Source organism: Polyergus mexicanus, unplaced genomic scaffold (genome assembly GCF_030449975.1).
Source record: "Polyergus mexicanus isolate NDT 795.1 unplaced genomic scaffold, iyPolMexi1.0 SCAF_18, whole genome shotgun sequence".
In the NCBI taxonomy this organism is placed as follows: Eukaryota; Metazoa; Arthropoda; class Insecta; order Hymenoptera; family Formicidae; genus Polyergus; species Polyergus mexicanus.
The window spans coordinates 177,502-194,719 of record NW_027223338.1 but is presented as its reverse complement, the minus strand read 5'-3'; the positions used below and the strand labels follow the sequence as shown (position 1 = coordinate 194,719).

At 34.0% G+C, this 17,218-nt stretch overlaps 4 protein-coding genes across 5 annotated transcripts in view; 2 read left to right on the top strand and 2 right to left on the bottom strand.

Annotated features, from left to right (window-relative positions):
* Nucleotides 1-1,430: 1,430 nt before the first annotated feature.
* On the top strand, nt 1,431-5,071 carry Glob1 (globin 1). 2 transcript variants are annotated; one of them, XM_070310610.1, is made up of 4 exons: nt 1,431-1,587; nt 2,414-2,600; nt 4,005-4,230; nt 4,550-5,070. In XM_070310610.1, exons 2-4 carry the CDS (start codon nt 2,446-2,448, stop codon nt 4,679-4,681), a joined length of 513 nt encoding a protein of 170 aa, XP_070166711.1. In that variant the 5' UTR covers nt 1,431-1,587; nt 2,414-2,445; the 3' UTR covers nt 4,682-5,070. The 2 variants fall into 2 exon arrangements, with proteins under 2 accessions (XP_070166711.1, XP_070166712.1); XM_070310611.1 differs by having other exon boundaries at nt 1,467-1,493; nt 4,550-5,071.
* A 325-nt stretch (nt 5,072-5,396) lies between these two features.
* On the top strand, nt 5,397-6,096 carry LOC138941294 (uncharacterized). Its single transcript, XM_070310851.1, has 3 exons — nt 5,397-5,436; nt 5,500-5,641; nt 5,749-6,096. The coding sequence occupies exons 1-3, from the start codon at nt 5,397-5,399 to the stop codon at nt 5,963-5,965; spliced, it is 399 nt and encodes a 132-aa protein (XP_070166952.1). The 3' UTR covers nt 5,966-6,096.
* Nucleotides 6,097-11,054: 4,958 nt separating this feature from the next.
* Nucleotides 11,055-17,112, bottom strand: LOC138941129 (class A basic helix-loop-helix protein 15). The gene is made up of 5 exons (XM_070310507.1): nt 16,585-17,112; nt 13,784-13,945; nt 12,561-12,752; nt 11,798-11,934; nt 11,055-11,567 (listed from the first exon to the last, which is right to left on the bottom strand). Exons 2-5 carry the CDS (start codon nt 13,922-13,924, stop codon nt 11,414-11,416), a joined length of 624 nt encoding a protein of 207 aa, XP_070166608.1. The 5' UTR covers nt 13,925-13,945; nt 16,585-17,112; the 3' UTR covers nt 11,055-11,413.
* The window catches only part of LOC138941293 (protein cortex), a 35,716-nt gene continuing 35,078 nt past the window's right edge, over nt 16,581-17,218 (bottom strand). Inside the window, exon 10 of the mRNA XM_070310850.1 lies at nt 16,581-16,757. Coding sequence (XP_070166951.1) covers nt 16,581-16,757 — 177 coding nt within the window. The remainder of the gene's footprint in view (nt 16,758-17,218) is intronic.

Here is a 17,218-nt window from a genome sequence, read left to right as displayed (position 1 = left end):
GTATAGATATATCTCATCGTTCCGTCTTTTCTAACACTTCACACGAAGGAATAAGCAAAGCTCGCCGCCATTTTCTGATTTTACAATACAAAAACAACATTTCGCACAAATTATAAAAGCCGTGATTCTAGTTTGAGAATTTTAGGTCACAATTGTATTTCATTTCCTAAAAATTCTGGGATTATATTACTCCAGCATTTGATTGTCGCCTGAGATCTTTTTATTTAATCTATCGTGTTGGGATCATGTTTTCCAGACATTGTATTTTTCGTGAATCAAAGATATCAAATATGCCTCACGCGCGTGGTCGATCGATAATATATTTTATAACAAACTAACCGCATGTGCGTGAGAGATGTCTGACGTCTTTTGGCAAACGTACAATGTCTAAGGGACGTGTGATTACGATGGAATGAATTAACATTGAAATGATTAAAAATAAGGTAGGTCGATAATAAATAATTGAATAAATAAATTTCAAATTTCTGAGATTCTATCTCCCAATTATTTTTTACACAAATATAAATGATGTGTAACGATATATATATATATATATATATATATATATATATATATATATATATATATACATATTATTCGAAATTTTTACATCTTGTTAAAGATCTGGAAACAATATAAAACGTTATTGAATATATAAAATTGAATGAAAATGTATAGAAATTAATGGAAGATATTAATATTATTAATTAAAAAATAGATCATTAAATAATTTAAAAAATAAATTTCAAAATTCTGTCTCTTTTCAGTTATCTTTTATACACAGATATAAATAATAAATATATAACAATATATGAGAGAGATATGTGTATATATTATTCGGAATTTTTATATTTTATTAAATATCTTAAAATCGTGAAAAATATTGTGAAATGTATAAGAACCAAACTATACGACTGTATATTTAAGTGGAATTGAAGAAAATACTATTTCGTCCTTCTTCGCTAAATTGAACAAATTTTCCATTAGCGTGCTAATGTCGCTATTTTGAATTCACTTTACGATTCTTTACGATTCCTTACGATACTTTACTTTACTTGTCCAAAAGGGCGATCGTTGGCAAATTTTTCATTTATCGTTTAATCGAGATCTCCGGAGACTTATATACGGTAAGTCAAGTTTACAGACTCTGTCCCGCCAATTTCTTCATTTTTCTTCATTCTTAATTTGTTTTATTTCGCCTGGAAGTGGATTCGATTTACGGAATTACCCAAGAGAGAATGATCCCGTGCTCGTTATCGGTGGCGGATTTTTCGCTTATTATTTAATAACGAGATCCTTGCTGGAGACAACCGAGCTTATATATACGGACTTTGGAATGTCTCGCGAATGTAACGCAATTTCTCTTCATCGCGTGTATTCGGAAGTGGAGAGTGGGGACGGCTTTAAAATAGTTAGATCGGCCGCAGCATCGAGTAGTCGCTGCTTGACCAGTGTGCACGCGTGGCACGTGACATATTGTACTGGATTATAGAGTAATTGATACGATTCTGGATAAGCGAGCCTCGTATCATCATACCAATTTGTAGTTGCTCGCGCAGTGTCTCCGGTGTCTCCTCGCTCTGCCTGGTATCACTCGGTTTAGTTTTACCCTCTTTACGCTCTATCTTCATCCGTGGACAGTTTAAACAATTGCAATGTCAAGGTTGCCAAAAAGAGAAAAGAATGATAAATTAATCGCGAGAAAAAATAAGAAAATTATTGCACAAACATCTATTCGTGATTTATTTCATATATTTGATGTTGATTTGAATTGTTGGTTCCTTTTATTTTCTCTACTATAGTAGATGCTTTGTCGTCCGTCTATTTGTTAACAGTTAACGTAACGTTAACTCTACGCATAATAAAAGAAAGACGATGCACGTAATGAAAGAAAAAGTGTTTTTACAAATTTGCTCGAAAATTATTACCGTTTGTACAATATGATATATACAATACATGTGTTTTATATATATATATATATATATATATATATATATATATATATATATATATATATCTTCCAGAGATAATGATATGTTAAAAAATTTCTTTTTCCATTGCATATGTAATAATTTAAAAAATTTAGTATACTAGAACGGTGTATGAAATTAGCTGCCATTTTATCGGAATACATCTTGTTTCTCTTACTTTTGTCGAAAGCATTTAATTTTTCATTACATTAATCGTACTCTTAAACAATAGAGGCATAAAACTGTCATTGATTAATAATAATGAAAATTGTAAAAAAGGCTCATTTTTTTTAGTTAAAAACTTAAATAAAAACTCGTAAATTATTGTACACATATTCCTTTAATCAATTCTGCAATATTCTTGATTAAAGTAAATACTCTTTTCATTAAAGATTACGCGCGGAATAATTATCTGATCAACGATGCATGATTGTTTTCTATAGATTAGATTCTATTCTTATACGGCGCGACGAATATGGCGTTGTTTCGCGGTCTATTTAATTTCTTTCTGGACGATAGTAAGGTAGACGAGAAAATTGGCATGACGGAGAAGCAAAAGAGGCTGGTGCAGAACACATGGGCGATTGCTCGTAAAGACGAGGTTTCGGCCGGACTCGCCGTTATGATCGCGTGAGTGAATTATCGTCTCTTCTCGTCCGTTCTATTTTTCGATGTTAGTTCAGTACTTGGTGAGGATAAATCGACGGAAAGACGGTAAACGTTGCCAACAACGTCGGCAGATTGAGGATATCATAAAATAATTCTTTCACATGGATCAAAATGGTCGATAATACAATAGTTTCGCGATACGCGTGCGGAATTTGAAATTCTCTCTCTCGCTCTCCTTCGACGCAGCTTCCTTCGTTCTCGCAAACTTCCGCATTCTAACACGAGCCATTCATTTATTTTAATTATATTATCGATGCGCGTTTGGCGCATCATTGAAAATCCATATCACGCGTCGCAAACCTCGTCGCGAATAACTCTCACGTCTCGTCAAAACCAATCGGGTCTGCCGATGCATATTGCGTCGCGATGAATCGCGAAAGACGCGGCGGCGAGTGCGCGTTATAAAAATTTCAACGCCAATTTCATTATCATTAGAAATCATAAGAAATCACACATCGGAAAAACGTCTACAGACGTCTAATACATATTTTCTCCATCTACATTTCTCACCGAGTGATAAACATTTTTGATCTGTATACGATACGGGATTAGATTATTACGCCATCGAAACCATCTTTCGTAGTAGTTTGAAATGGCATATCTGATGAGTGATGATGTGCCTAGAATTTGCAATTTTTAAGCACGTAAAAGACGCATATGCGACATATTTCTGTCTCGAATCGTTAAACTTGCTTATTGACATTTGACGTGCGACGTCCTGTGATTTTAACATGCCAAGATATTCAAATCGAGCGAATCTGTGATTTTATTAGCGAAAAATTAGCTGTGTTATCGATCTAAACATTTCGCTGCTCGATTGTCCTTGATTTATAGTAACATTATAATTACATTGCGCGTGTTATCTCTCTCTCTCTCTCTCTCTCTCTCTCTCTCTCTCTCTCTTCATTATGCTGTTCTATCTTATAGAAAATATAGAAGATTACGGGCGCAAAATATTAAATAAATGTCGCAAAATCTAGAATTAAATTGTGGTATTCGTAGATCTTTTCGCTTTAAAGTAATATATGAGAAAAGAAAGGATAAAATGTTTCTTATTTATATAAGAGAATATGACGCGTATGAAAAACTCAATCTCGTAACTCTTTTATGACAAAACGTAAACAGAGTGATTCACTTGCTCATCCATATTAACTTTTGCCTGACAACGTTTACATTTTCATCATCGATTATTTATTCTCGTAATTCATGCATAATACAAAGAAAACACTTTGTCTATATATATAGTCTCATTTTGAGATTATAATCCAATATAATTTTAGCGATAAAGAACCTCTTGCGATAAAGAATCTTGAAAGTGAATTTTTTAAAAATACGGTATATTCAAATTGAAATCGTTTTTTATAGTTTTTTCAAACAATATCCCGAGTACCAAAAGCAATTTAAGCCATTTAAGGACATCCCGATTGACGAATTGCCAAAAAACAAGAGATTTCAAGCGCATTGTGCCAGTATTATATCGACGTTTAGCAAACTGATTGAGCAAATGTACGATCCGGAATTGATGCAAGCGAGCCTGATTAATGTGATTGAAAAGCACAAGAATCGCGGGCAAACACAGGAGCAGTTTGAAGTAAGCGAAGATTTGTCTTGTCCCCGCAATAATGTAAAAGCAGTATCTTGTATTAAAAATTTTCCGTATGAATCATCAACCTTATTATCGTAATTTAATCGGCCGTTTTAAAAAGAATATTTTTTTTTTTTTTTTAAATCCTTCGTTCCTATAGAAATAAAAAAGAATCTCGTATAAGTTAATTTCTATATTAAAGTTTTATCTTTTGATACAAGCTGATAATTTGTCGTTGATCTCAATATTTTTATCGGCTTGATATATTATTATAACTCCGAAACGTTTCCTTTTTTTCTTAAAAGATAATAATATTTTTTTTCAGAATTTAAAACAGTTGTTGTTAAGTCTCTTTCCCTCCTTATTCGGAAAACAATATACGCTGGAGGCGCAGGAGGCTTGGAAAAAGATGTTAGACTTGATTTTTTCGACCATTTACGAGATTTATAAAAATTAAAACATCCGCAATGTGTATGTGTGTGTGTGTGTGTGTGTGTGCGTGCGTGCGCGCGCGCGCGCGCGCGCGCGTAATCGCGATTTTTGAATTATAATTGACAAAAATACATGATGCATATTGTATACGTATAGAGCTTTTCGCGAAAATAATAACATTTATTAAAAGATTTATGATCGTACACACAATGGAACGATATGGTTTTGGGCAACGTGATTTTTATGCAACTTACATACAACTAATTACATATAACTAATCACTTGCATATAATTAATTTTGCGCCAAAGAGAGAATAATATTTGTTGTTTCTTACAATTATATCGACTCGCGTTTCAAGAAACGAAAAGGGGTTGAAACTGATATAACATAATATTGTGATAAAATTTCTACTGTATGTTTCGCAATAAATGTGTAATTTGCCTATTGGCAATTTTTCCGCTGCATCCTTTCTTCCTTTTCTCTCTCTTCCTCAATTTCCCTATTTTGTTCTTTCTCTATAATAAGTATTAAAAAAATTTCATTTCTAAATCGGTCACAAATCTCTCCGCGAGAGAACGTGACGTTAGTCAAGTATTAGCCAAGTTATTCGCGCGCGATATTTCGATATTCTATTTATTATATATATTTCGATTTGTCTAACCGTTAAACATCATTTACTTACCATTTAGTAATAATATTTATTGAAACGAGAGCAGGATGGTATAAAAATAAACGAGGAATGAACGATACCGACACGTCTGTCCCCGATATTTTATCAGGTGGGTCGAATGAAGATTTTCAGAGCAAGACGCGAGAACAATGACATTCCGATGCAATTTTAGGACGCCGTACGATCTCCTTATCCTTATACGTTATCGGAGGTATCATTATCGCGACTGTAATTTTGACCTGCTGCTGTACTATATGCGTGAGAAAAAAGTGCGCGAGAATCATTAATAAGCTCACATGGAGAAAGAAGAAAGAGTCAGTATGAGATCTATGCGTTCCTTTGCAAATTCTTTCTTTAATTTCGAGATACAACGAGATTTGAGAGAACGATTCATTAGTCTCAACGAGAAATATACGTTTAGGAAATATCCTCCTTCTGATATCGAGGAAGGACGAAGGAAGCGAATGAAAAAATTGCGGAGAAAAAAGAAAAGGATTCTTTCGCCAGAATTGGTGCAGACGGAGATCACGACGCCGATCATCCCCAAAGAACGGGAGATATTAGAAAATGGATCGCCGACCGCTTGTCACAAATGTTACAGAAAAAAGAAGAGAAGACCCAAGAGACAGATACGATGACATGTAGGACGAGACAAATATGAGAGAAAGATCAATTGATAAGTAAATGCGTGAATATTTTTGAAAAAAATCTTTGAAAAATCGCGTTTTGAATTTTGATACACGAATGAGAAGAAATCTCGATATGACGAAATGACGATTTTTTTCCTTTGTTTTCGTTCACGCAAGTCTTCCTCCTCTTCTCTCTTTCTAACCTCTCGTTTGATGAAAAATGCGATTTTGGACGATCGGTATTTATGTTACGATCGGTGCGATCATTTTCGGTTCGACGGTTCGCGCCACGATAGACGTGAATCTCAGCGAATTGGAATATCTCGCGGCACGGCTTGATCCATTCGAGTGCCGGCGATTGATCGCCGCGCTTCATTACACAACTTACGACTTGCCGAAGAACTTGGCCGCAGCTGGTTAGCCTCTTTTTGCCCCTCACTGATAAGTATATCTCAAAAAAATTTTGCTTTAAAAATTTTCCACTTATTTATTAATTAATTCATTCGTGTATCAAAAATATATCTAACGCTCGGTTATTTCCGCGAATGAAAGAACGTAAAGTAGATGAGGAGATCTCGTGTTTGCGTCACTTGCTCCATTGGAATAGCTTTCCCGGGGAAGGCAGAGGAAAGACGCACGCGGCAATAGTACATCGTCTTCGGCAGCTAAATCGCAATGATCTCGCCGATTGGCTCGGCAAAACCGCCTTCAAACAACTGGGAAAGGATCTGGACGATGCTATCGCGCCGTCCTTCGAGGATCTTGCCGATGAAGAAATGGAAACTAGCACGTCGGCATTTCAACGTCATTATAATTACACTCAGGACTGTGCAAAATATACTTCATGTACAAAATAATACGCGAAAAGTACTTTTCAATCGTAAAGTATAAAACAAAGCGAAGAAAGAAGTAAATTTAAACGCAGATAAAAAGTGAACAACATGCGATTGATTTAAATATCAGACAAGAGAAAGCATTTCTTATCAAACACACACACACACACACACACACATACACACATTTAAATACAAAAATTAATCTCTACTCTCTTAGGTGCGCTAAACAAGTAAATGAAATATATTGCCTAGCTCTGACTGTAATCTAATCTCTTTACCTTGACCCTTCTGTGCCCTGGTTCTTTTTTTAATATAGAGGCTATCTTAATATCTTCTATACATGAAAATCTCGTAATACGAGATTAAAGAGAGAGAGTCTATACTCTTTGAAAATATTTTAGAAGTATATTTTTATGTGTGCAGTAATCTTTTTGGTAAAAGACAACTTTATTAAGATTTTTAAACTTTATTTTTTCTCTTGAGATTCTGAATGTAAAATGTTGGCCATTATATTATCTAGCCTTTTTTTTATTTTGGCTCTATCTCACTATATCTATTTCTTCCCCCAAAAATACAAGAGATAAAAAGAGACGTCAGTAACACAAGTACATTTCCATTTCACTTACAGCTTCTTTACAACAGTTAAGTCTATTGTCTGGACTCGAAAGGAAGATCCTTGGTTGTCGATTGTTACAGTTCTCACGGCGCTCATGCTTGGATTATTAGGAATATTATTCGTTTTAATTCTGGCCATTATTATACACACCATCAGGAGTAACAAAAATTAAACTCCGCGTGTTGTTCCTCTCGAGATTTAAATAAAGTTTGTACAATATAAAAATATGTCTATTATATATTGAAAAGAAAATAAATTAATAAAAAAATATCGTTTTCCTGATATATTATTTTTTAACAATTACCGAAGATAGTGCGAAACCGGAACGAATTGTACTATTTTTGGATAATTGAATTTGCTTAAAAATGATTTTCTGTCTGGCTTTTATTAGCCCATCAGCGCATTCGTTTCCTGCTGAATAATTTCTGCCTGAGACATTTAGGAAAGAAGTTAATACAGATGAGCACTCATTTGAGTGAATCACCCTGTATATTCTTATGTAAAACTCTTAAAACACAACGTACAATATATTTACATGAAAAATGTTACATGCGATAAACTTGCGCAATCTTTTAAAATAATTGTTTTTTGTAAACATCAAAGCCGACTTAGGTTCAATTATATATAGAAATAGTGTGGGAAGACATAGTTAAACCCTAGTCACTTTTACCTAACGCTTACGAAAATAATTCATACTCGCACAAATCGTTCAACTATGTGTATGAATTATAATAATTTTACTCGAAATAACATCGATAATAATCAAATATATTAATGATAATGACTACGTGACAATGATCATGGCAATGACCATCACAATGACAATGATAATGACAATAACAACGCTATAATAATTAGTTGTTGATAGTGCTATCGCTAATAGTGATAATAGACTATAGATTTATGACTTATGGTTTCGAGACGCGCGTAAAGTTGTAACTGTAAAATTAATCATAATCTAATGGTAATAATAACGCGTTACTGCGTATCCGCGTGAAACTTATGACAGTTAATTATTAACTATGTAGTCGCATTCGATTTGTTGAAAATGCACAACTAACGTTATAGCATAGCCGTTATCTGTTAGTTTGGCTGATCTGGTTAGCCCTATCACATTAACATTATGCTTCGTAGATAAGATTCATATCTTAATGGAAAGTACTTTATATTATATATATATATATATATATATATATATATATATATATATATATATATATATACATAACGTGTATTTTTTATAAGCAAACATGTGAGTGAAATTGTAATTAACTCGCTATTGAATCATTAGATGTAAAATTTATCTGATTTTACATTTGTTAATTACGTTCGTAATTGATAATTGGCTAGAGACGAATAATTACTAATTATAATTTACATCTAAAAATATAATTGATGAGAGATTGATGATCGATACATGCTAAAAAATATAAATGTTTAATTATTGATCGATTAATATCGATTGCAAAGGCACTGCAACGATACGATCGATTGCCCAAGTAACAAGTGCACGTGCATTTTGTCAAATGACGTGCATTTGCTATCTGGGCATTTACGTATTAAAATATATAGGGTTTATCTTTTACATAATTTTTGCGGACGGAACAATGTGAGCAAAATGCAGATTGCGAAAGATGACATAACTGCTAAAAAATTAAAATAACGTGTTATTAATTTAATAAAATAACAATAATAATAATGCAATAATAAAATAACAGAAATAATAATAATAATAATAATAATAATCTTTCGAAAGATATTCTATAAAAAATAATAGATTTATGGGTATTGTAAAATATTAAGAGATAGTAATATCTAACAACCATATATAACAATGGTATGCTATGTAGGAATGATAATGGTATAGCAGTAATAGTAATAGGAATTAATAGTAGGAGCGATAGTTTAGTAGCAATAGTAATAATAGATAATAGTTCTAATAATAATGATAGTAACAGAGTAGTATTAGTAGCAAAAATAGTATAGTGGTAAAAATAATAATAATAATCGTGATAATGATAGCCGATATACATATCTTGTGCTAGAGATTGATAAAAGAATAAATTAATGACAATTTAACGATCAATCAGAAGAAAATCGCAATATGAATTTACACAACTATATAAATATTTTCTGAATGTATTTTCGATATATTCCATACGTATCGCGAAACGTGTATCTATTTGAACGAATACACGTCATTGTAGTAAAAGAAAGGCGAGGCTACACAGAAAGAAAAGAAAGAAAGAAAAGAAAAAGGTGTGGAAAGAAAAAAAGAAAAAAGCGAGGAAATATAATAATAAAATATAATAGAATGCATATAGAGAAATGATAACAGAGAAAAAGAGATGAGATATATATATATATTTTAGCGCATAATCTTTCAACAAAAGTCTTCCTTAATAAATCGGAAATCGAGATGTGTCATTCTCGGATAAACTTTTTGAAGTAAGAAATCTTATTTTGATAATTTTTATTTAATGATTTTGGAATTGCAAAACAATGTGTATTTACTTGGAGGCTGGTTGCAAATGCTCACGGTTGATTGTGCGTTCACATTATTTGGTATAAACCACGATTAACTAGATTCACCGAGTCATTTTTAAGAGAGACGCGACTCTTCTCGCGTCTCTTTTTATTATTTAATCTATTCATGATTATTAATATTATTATTGATATTGTTATATTAGAACAAATTACCTTCAACAATTTTTGCTGATAACGAAATTTGTTATAGCCAACTATAAAGATAGCGCACACTTGCATACAAACACAGAACTTTTATAAAAATTCAAGGCTTTTTGTAGAATTGAGAGAATCATTAAATATAACTCGTTTCACTTTGTTATGATAAATATAGATAAGATAGATTTATGTTGGTGTGACAGTACTGCCTTTTTTCTATTTTGGATAATATGCTTATACAATCTTATCTCGATACAATTACATGGACATCTCTACAAGATAATCGTGATTTAGAGGTTGTTCGTGGGTGGGAGCTATTTAAAAGCTAAAGTTGAAAGCCAGATTAAGCTATACCTTTCGTTCCGTTTCCATTTTCTTTTCCCTCACTAATTTTAGAATCATTCTTCCTACTAAAGGTAAAATAATTCCTTTCGCTAACTTTTGATCCGCTTGAATGGCATGCATTACTATACTCATAATAGCCTAGAAATAATATATGAATTCTTAGGTTTCATTTTAAACAGGATAAGAGTAGTTTACTGCTGCTTTTTATAATCACCGAGACAAACGTACGACACGAAAAGATGCATTGGAAACTCTTCGTTATTTGGTTTTGATTTTGCAACAGTTTCATAAACCTCACTAATTTTTTCAAGTTGATATATGTATATATATATATATAGGATGAATCATTAAAAGTGTTACAGGCTAATATTTCTGAAACTGAATGAGATATGAAATCCTTATTAATTTCGTATGTTAACTGCAGTGAAGTTCCATTTTTGCATCGAATGCCCGCTTCGATACCAAAGAGTCATTGGAAAATAAGAATTTCATATCTCGTTCAGTTTCAGAAATATTAGTCTGTAATATCTTTAGTGTTTCACCCTGTATATTAATATAAATATATATATATATATATATATATATATATATATATATATATATATATATATATTACGCGCTAACTCTGAAATATATATATTATCTAAAACACGTATTCTTTTTCTCTGTTTTTTTTCTCTCTCTCTCTATATATATATTCTATTATTATATTTATTCCATGTTTTTTTTTTCTTTCTATCTGATCTTGCGTTTCTTTTCATTGCGTGTATCTGTGGAATCATTTTTGATCATTTTTATGCGCGGAATTTTTCAAAAACGTACAACGATCTACAAAGATCCATGGCGATAATGAGTGAATCGTCGCGGATTGCTGTCCTTACGGAAGGCACTAATATGATAGTTTATCACAGAGTCTGTGTGTATATGTGTATATGTAACACATGTCTCGATAGATGTCGATTAAATTCAATTTCCTTAAATCCTGCGTTCCAGATCTTCGTGAAGAAGACTGTTGTTGTTGGTCTCGTGGATTGATGCGGGCGATGATTCGTCAGGTTGTTCGCCCCCGCTTAATTCTAATTGACCGGTACTGTCACCGCTGCTAGAACCGCATTCGCCATCGACAAACCTGAAGAAGACGCGTTTTTGTTTTGTTTTGTTAAAAATATATTCAATTGTATTAAAATCCGCGGAAAAAGATTCCCGACAAATTTCCATACATCCGGTTGAAATCTTTTTATATTCTCATCTTTTTATTTATTTTGTTGGTTTGGCTTCGATATATATATCGAACAAATATTTTGCAATTATTGTTCACCGCGTGTTTTGAAAAATACTAGCTTAATATTGAATACTCACGTATACGGTTGCTCCTCGCCGCGCATCTCACATATGACATTCGTCAGTGCCATTATATAATTTTTAGCCAGAGTGAGCGTTTCGATCTTGCTGAGCTTCCTCTCCATTTTCACGTGTGGTATTACCTCGCGTAATTGCTGGAAATTACGATGAGAGAAGTGAATCGAAGATCTATCTATTATATCGAGCCGTAAATTCGTGATAAATATTATATACGGTGCCGGATTGCAATTTCTAATCGAATATGATCCTGCGCAAGAAGAGAGAGAGAGAGAGAGAGAGAGAGAGAGAGTTGATAGATTTTTAATGATGCTATTATATGATCGGTCAATAGAATGGACAGACTTATCGAACAGGCTCTATCGATTTGTACAGACGTAGCTTGTCATCATTTATCTTCTATACTCTATACACAAATCGATTTCTCTGCACTTCGCTATCGTTTGCATTAACGTTCAACGTCGACCAACAACATTTCATCTAATAATACACGACCATCGAATCGATAAACGGATCGTCTCTCTTTAGATATTAGAATATATTAAAATAGAGAGAAGTGAATTTATTTTACAACGAGAAAGATATATTCGCCAAAATATTTTTTATTAGATGCGAATATTTTTTTTCTTTTTTTTTTGTTTAATATTTATTTGTTAGCGGGATCGACGTTTTATGCGATAAGAATTAATCAAATATTATTTTCATTCTCGTTATATTTGCAATTTAATCACTCTGTAGTAAAGTTGTTTCGACGAATTGTTACCTCAAAAGCATCATTGAGCGAATGCATTCTCATCCTCTCTCTCTCGTTACTCTCGAGCCTCCTTAGGTTCCTCTCACGCGCGGAAATTCCGCTTTTCCGTCTCCTCGTGGTCGGTGGTGCACTACCGCGGTTTCTCCTCTTCGCCTGCTTCGGACTCCTCTCGCTTCCGCTACTGTCGCTCTCCTCGCCCACCTATTTTTACATATATTCGATTTTTATGACAGAGAATAGATTTTTTTCCATATATAATATTTATATATTATTGCATACTCTCGTCATATGAATACGGACGAATATCCACTTTCTAGAAAGAAACAATTTATTTTCGAAAACAAAGAATTGGAACAGAGAATATCATGCTTGTAAATATGTCATAATGCGCATATATCTTTTTTAAATTTTGTAATAAAATATATAATATAATATGAAATACTATGTAACATAATATTCTATAATATATAACATAAATATATATGCCACTTGAGAGAGAGAGAGAGAGAGAGAGAGAGAGAAAATATAAATATTTCATTATAATAAAAGTTCTCTTGGCAGTTGTTACGATCAATAATTTGTTTGATTAAAAAATGCATTAAAAAATTCAAAAGTGTATCTTTAAAGAAATACGTTGATTATAATGGTTGAAACTCGTCTATATTCGAATAATGTCGGTATAAGTAAAAAAGAGCATTAAATTAACTCGCGATAATGTATTACATAAGTAATGGCTTCTTCCTAATCTAATCTAAATGAAGAGATTTTGTCGAGCTATTTTTTCATTGACGTAATGAAATATATATATTTGATTCTCTCCCTCCTCACGCAGCAACGCGCTTCACAGATGTTTGTCTGAGCGATAAAACTCGATAGATAAAACGTTAGTGATTTCTTTTGCTGCATGACACTGATAAAAGGATTATTTATTCAATCTCAATCGCCGATAATAAGATGTTGTCCCGTGCAGTCTCTGGATATCTGATTTATATTATCTATTCATTCAAACTCGCATCAACATAATTAATTGATTTCGGCTATGTACTGCGCTGTAAACTTGTGTGAAAGTATGTAGGAAAAATTTGGATTGTAAATACGACAGAGGCGAAAAAAATATCTTTCCCTTCGTCGCGAATTAAATAAAATCCTTTTTTACACATTCAAAAGTCTCGTCGAGTGATGTATCGCGCAAAAGGCAAACAGAGAAGAAGAGAGAGAAGGGTGTGAAATACCTCCGCGCCAACGACATGGTGGCGACTACGTTTCCCGGTAAGCGAGTCGACGGAGGCGTCGTCCAGGTCGATGTACATTTCCCTATCACCGCAGTCTTGGTCGCTACCCGATAGCCTATCCAGGCTTCGCATTATCCTCATCAAAATCACAGCTCGGTCTCTCTGTAACATATCGCATCATCTTCGTACAAGAAACGTACTGGTTGCGGTGCGAAGCATTTCTTATGCAAACATGTGATACGATTTTCTCTTTCTATTCTTTTTAAAAATAAAAAAGGACAGATATGCAAATTTATAATAAGCTATTAAAAAGATGAATATATTCTTAATAAAAATAATTTATAATATTTTACATGTAAATAAATTTATTCAATGAAATATTATAAAATAAGTGTTAAATTATGCTTAAAGCGTTTGTTAAAGATATTCAAGTTTATATAAAATAAAACACAATAATATACAAGATTTAAAAACAAAAAAAATGTCAAATCTTATAAGAATTCAAAATATTAAATAAAGAAAAGAAAATATTGTTGCAGTCGGCGATATTTATGCTGAACACAGTTTTAAAAAAAATGTGTAACGCAATTACGTGCGATTCGATCGAAAGCAATGAAGAAAGAGTTTCGGAATACGTCATTACCGATATTTATATTAATATATTAAATATATAATTACTCGCGCTCGGTGATTCTGAAATACCGCTAGATTATAAGTCATGACCGATATAGTTTCTTCAAAAAATTCGGACTTTTGTAGAGCCGAGCGAAGCGAGAGAGAAGAAAGAGAGAAAGAATGATACGCACGCGCGAGCGAAAATAATCGGAATATCGGAATATCGGAATAATTTTTCCCGCTTTGTGTGTGCTCTTCAATGTCAAGAATTCCCTAATCGCGTCTACGTATGCATATTAGAATGGATCAATTCAATTAGACTTGAGATCGATAATCTCTCGCTGGAAGCGAGAAGCAAGACTTCTCTACATAGCTTTTACTGTTCTACTACTTTCTCCTACTATGGCATTTAAAGTATTTATGATTTCGTCAAATCTTGACGCAAAAGCACGCGAGTTCTCAACAGAGGGCTGCCTGTGAGATTGAGTAATGCAGCAAAATTGCATAATACTTGATATTATCGGAAACTTTCGATTTTTTCAAGCTTGCGTCTCGAAGGATTGCAATAATTCGATGATGAATTTTTTTCTAGGCTCTCTTATTCCAAAATATACTTAAAAAAAAGGATAAAGCTTATGTGTACGCGTGTTCCTTTATATTTTAATACTTGTTGAAGAAAATTTTCGAGAGATGTGCCTCAATTGTACGCGCGCACGAAATATTTAACTTTACATTTAATACGTCAATTTTCGAATTAATTTCGTATAAAATTTGTGTGAAGATTCTCGCGGGAAAAAAAATAGAGGGCAATGATCGATAGACACGTGATTCGTTTAGGATCATATTACAACTATGTGCTATTAAAAAACGTGCGCCAAGCGAATGCACAGTCAGTATTAGTGAAAACTCGCGGTCAACGTGCATTCGACTCGTAAGCGTACTTTTGTTAACGTTCGCATATTATACCAGCGATATATTATTGCCAGCGAGCATAACAAATCTATCTATACTTATAAACAAAGTGGCGAAATACCATTTTTTTTTTTTTTGCCACGCGTGTCGATAAGAAATATAATTTACGAACGACGAATTCGTATCGGAAAATTGACGAGTACACGTGCGTTACGATGACAAAGTCGTTTGACCGCGTCTATCTTTTAATAGTGCGCTCGTATCCGATACCGCTTGCGGTCGCCACCATAAGCTATCGTAATATTATTGAGGCTCCTGTGCGTGTGCTACTCCATGTGATATATGCATATATGGCGCGACATAAATATTATAGGAATTTCATCCTTATCGAAAGCGTTTTTTGCCGGAAACCAAACTCGAAAATAGACTTGCGTTATTTTGATTGTTATCATATTTATTCATATTTATCGAACATTAATTTATTATTATCAGCACGCGTGATATAGTCGGCGCGGACACTTGACGCATGGCGAGAAATGAAAAGTACTCGCTTATCGGATAAAGTGTCAAGGGCGACATGTAAACAATCGTAGAAAATTGAATTTGAATTTTCATTTTTTTTCCAAAAATTTCGACGTTACGTACATTTCGCAAGCGATTTCAATATTAAAACGCGCGATGTCTGCATAATCGAACGATCTCCGATAAGTAATTAACGTCACACGATAACCTTCGAATGCCACGTTGTGATTTATCGCCGGGTACCGGGTATCCGTCACGCTGCTTCGCCGTATCAAAGCTATCTAAGTAATTTCTCTTTTGAGTTTTCTTTGAATTTAAAAACGATTCGAACATTATCGGAAGAGAACACGAGTTCTTTCTCTTTCTCTCTCTCTTGCAAGTAATAAGTATTTACAGATTTAATTACGCTGGAATTGCAGAGAAAAATTTGTTTTTACAATACGTATTTCACATTTTTAAAAAACCAGTTTTTCTTTGACGGTATAGCTTTAGCAAAAATATTACAAAATGCGTGTACGATATATATAGTTTGAAAATATTCTTCGATTATGCGGAGAGAGAGAGAGAGAGAGAGAGAGAGAGAGAGAGAGAGAGAGAGAGAAACGCGATACCGTTAAAAACATTACAGTTCCGGATCGTAAATTCCTGGCTGCATTCCGAGCGCGAAAAAGATGCAGACACGCATGTTAAATCCCCTCGCTCGTCACTATTCAATATTTTGCGTCGAGAGTTAGAAATGAGGGTTAATTTACCTCGTCGGACGATTATTCTCCATCAGTGTGCTTCGTGCGTAAAGCGCGACGAATGCACGCAGCGTCAGCGCGTTTTTCGCAGCCGCCGAACGCAAACTCGCGTCTCGCACTTTTCCTTTCACACGACACTCATTGATCTTGGCCACTAAATCACTGCTCGAAGCCTTACGATACTTTCAACGGATATTTAATAACGTCCTGTCAATCACTGTCGTCACTGCTGTCGAGTTCAAACTCTAAAGCGATTTCATCGTCTCGTTAGGTCGACGATGACGCTCGACGACGCGATAAGAAAATTTAAAAAGATGTCTGAGAAAGGGAATCGGAGGAAAGGCCCGAATCACACTGTTATTTGGCACTCGATTTTCAGAAAGAGAGACTCGTCCGTCCGTCCCCCCCCCAAAAAAAAAGAGAGAGGGAGAGAGAGAAATTTTTCGACGACGCGCACGCGTATCCAAAAAAAGCCAAAGAAAACGAGGAACCTTATCAGCGTGTATACGTGCACGGATACGGTCAGGGCCGGCCGAGTGCCCGATGCGGACTGACTATAACTGTAAACGATCACTTGTCGGCGCGAGGAGGCCCCACCGGCTTCCCTCGGGGACTCCCGCCACTCGCAAATGAATATACATCT

Bases quoted from the DNA above. Each gene is read 5' to 3' on its own strand.
- Glob1 (XM_070310611.1), top strand. From the start codon at position 2,446: ATGGCGTTGTTTCGCGGTCTATTTAATTTCTTTCTGGACGATAGTAAG. The intron at 2,601-4,004 runs GTGAGTGAATTA...CGTTTTTTATAG, and splicing joins GGACTCGCCGTTATGATCGC to TTTTTTCAAACAATATCCCG. The intron at 4,231-4,549 runs GTAAGCGAAGAT...ATTTTTTTTCAG, and splicing joins AAACACAGGAGCAGTTTGAA to AATTTAAAACAGTTGTTGTT.
- LOC138941129 (XM_070310507.1), bottom strand. From the start codon at position 13,924: ATGAGGATAATGCGAAGCCTGGATAGGCTATCGGGTAGCGACCAAGAC. The intron at 11,935-12,560 runs GTAACAATTCGT...CGTAATTTCCAG, and splicing joins CGCTCAATGATGCTTTTGAG to CAATTACGCGAGGTAATACC. The intron at 11,568-11,797 runs GTGAGTATTCAA...CGTCTTCTTCAG, and splicing joins GGCGAGGAGCAACCGTATAC to GTTTGTCGATGGCGAATGCG.
- LOC138941294 (XM_070310851.1), top strand. From the start codon at position 5,397: ATGAACGATACCGACACGTCTGTCCCCGATATTTTATCAG. The intron at 5,437-5,499 runs GTGGGTCGAATG...ATGCAATTTTAG, and splicing joins TGTCCCCGATATTTTATCAG to GACGCCGTACGATCTCCTTA. The intron at 5,642-5,748 runs GTCAGTATGAGA...ATATACGTTTAG, and splicing joins ACATGGAGAAAGAAGAAAGA to GAAATATCCTCCTTCTGATA.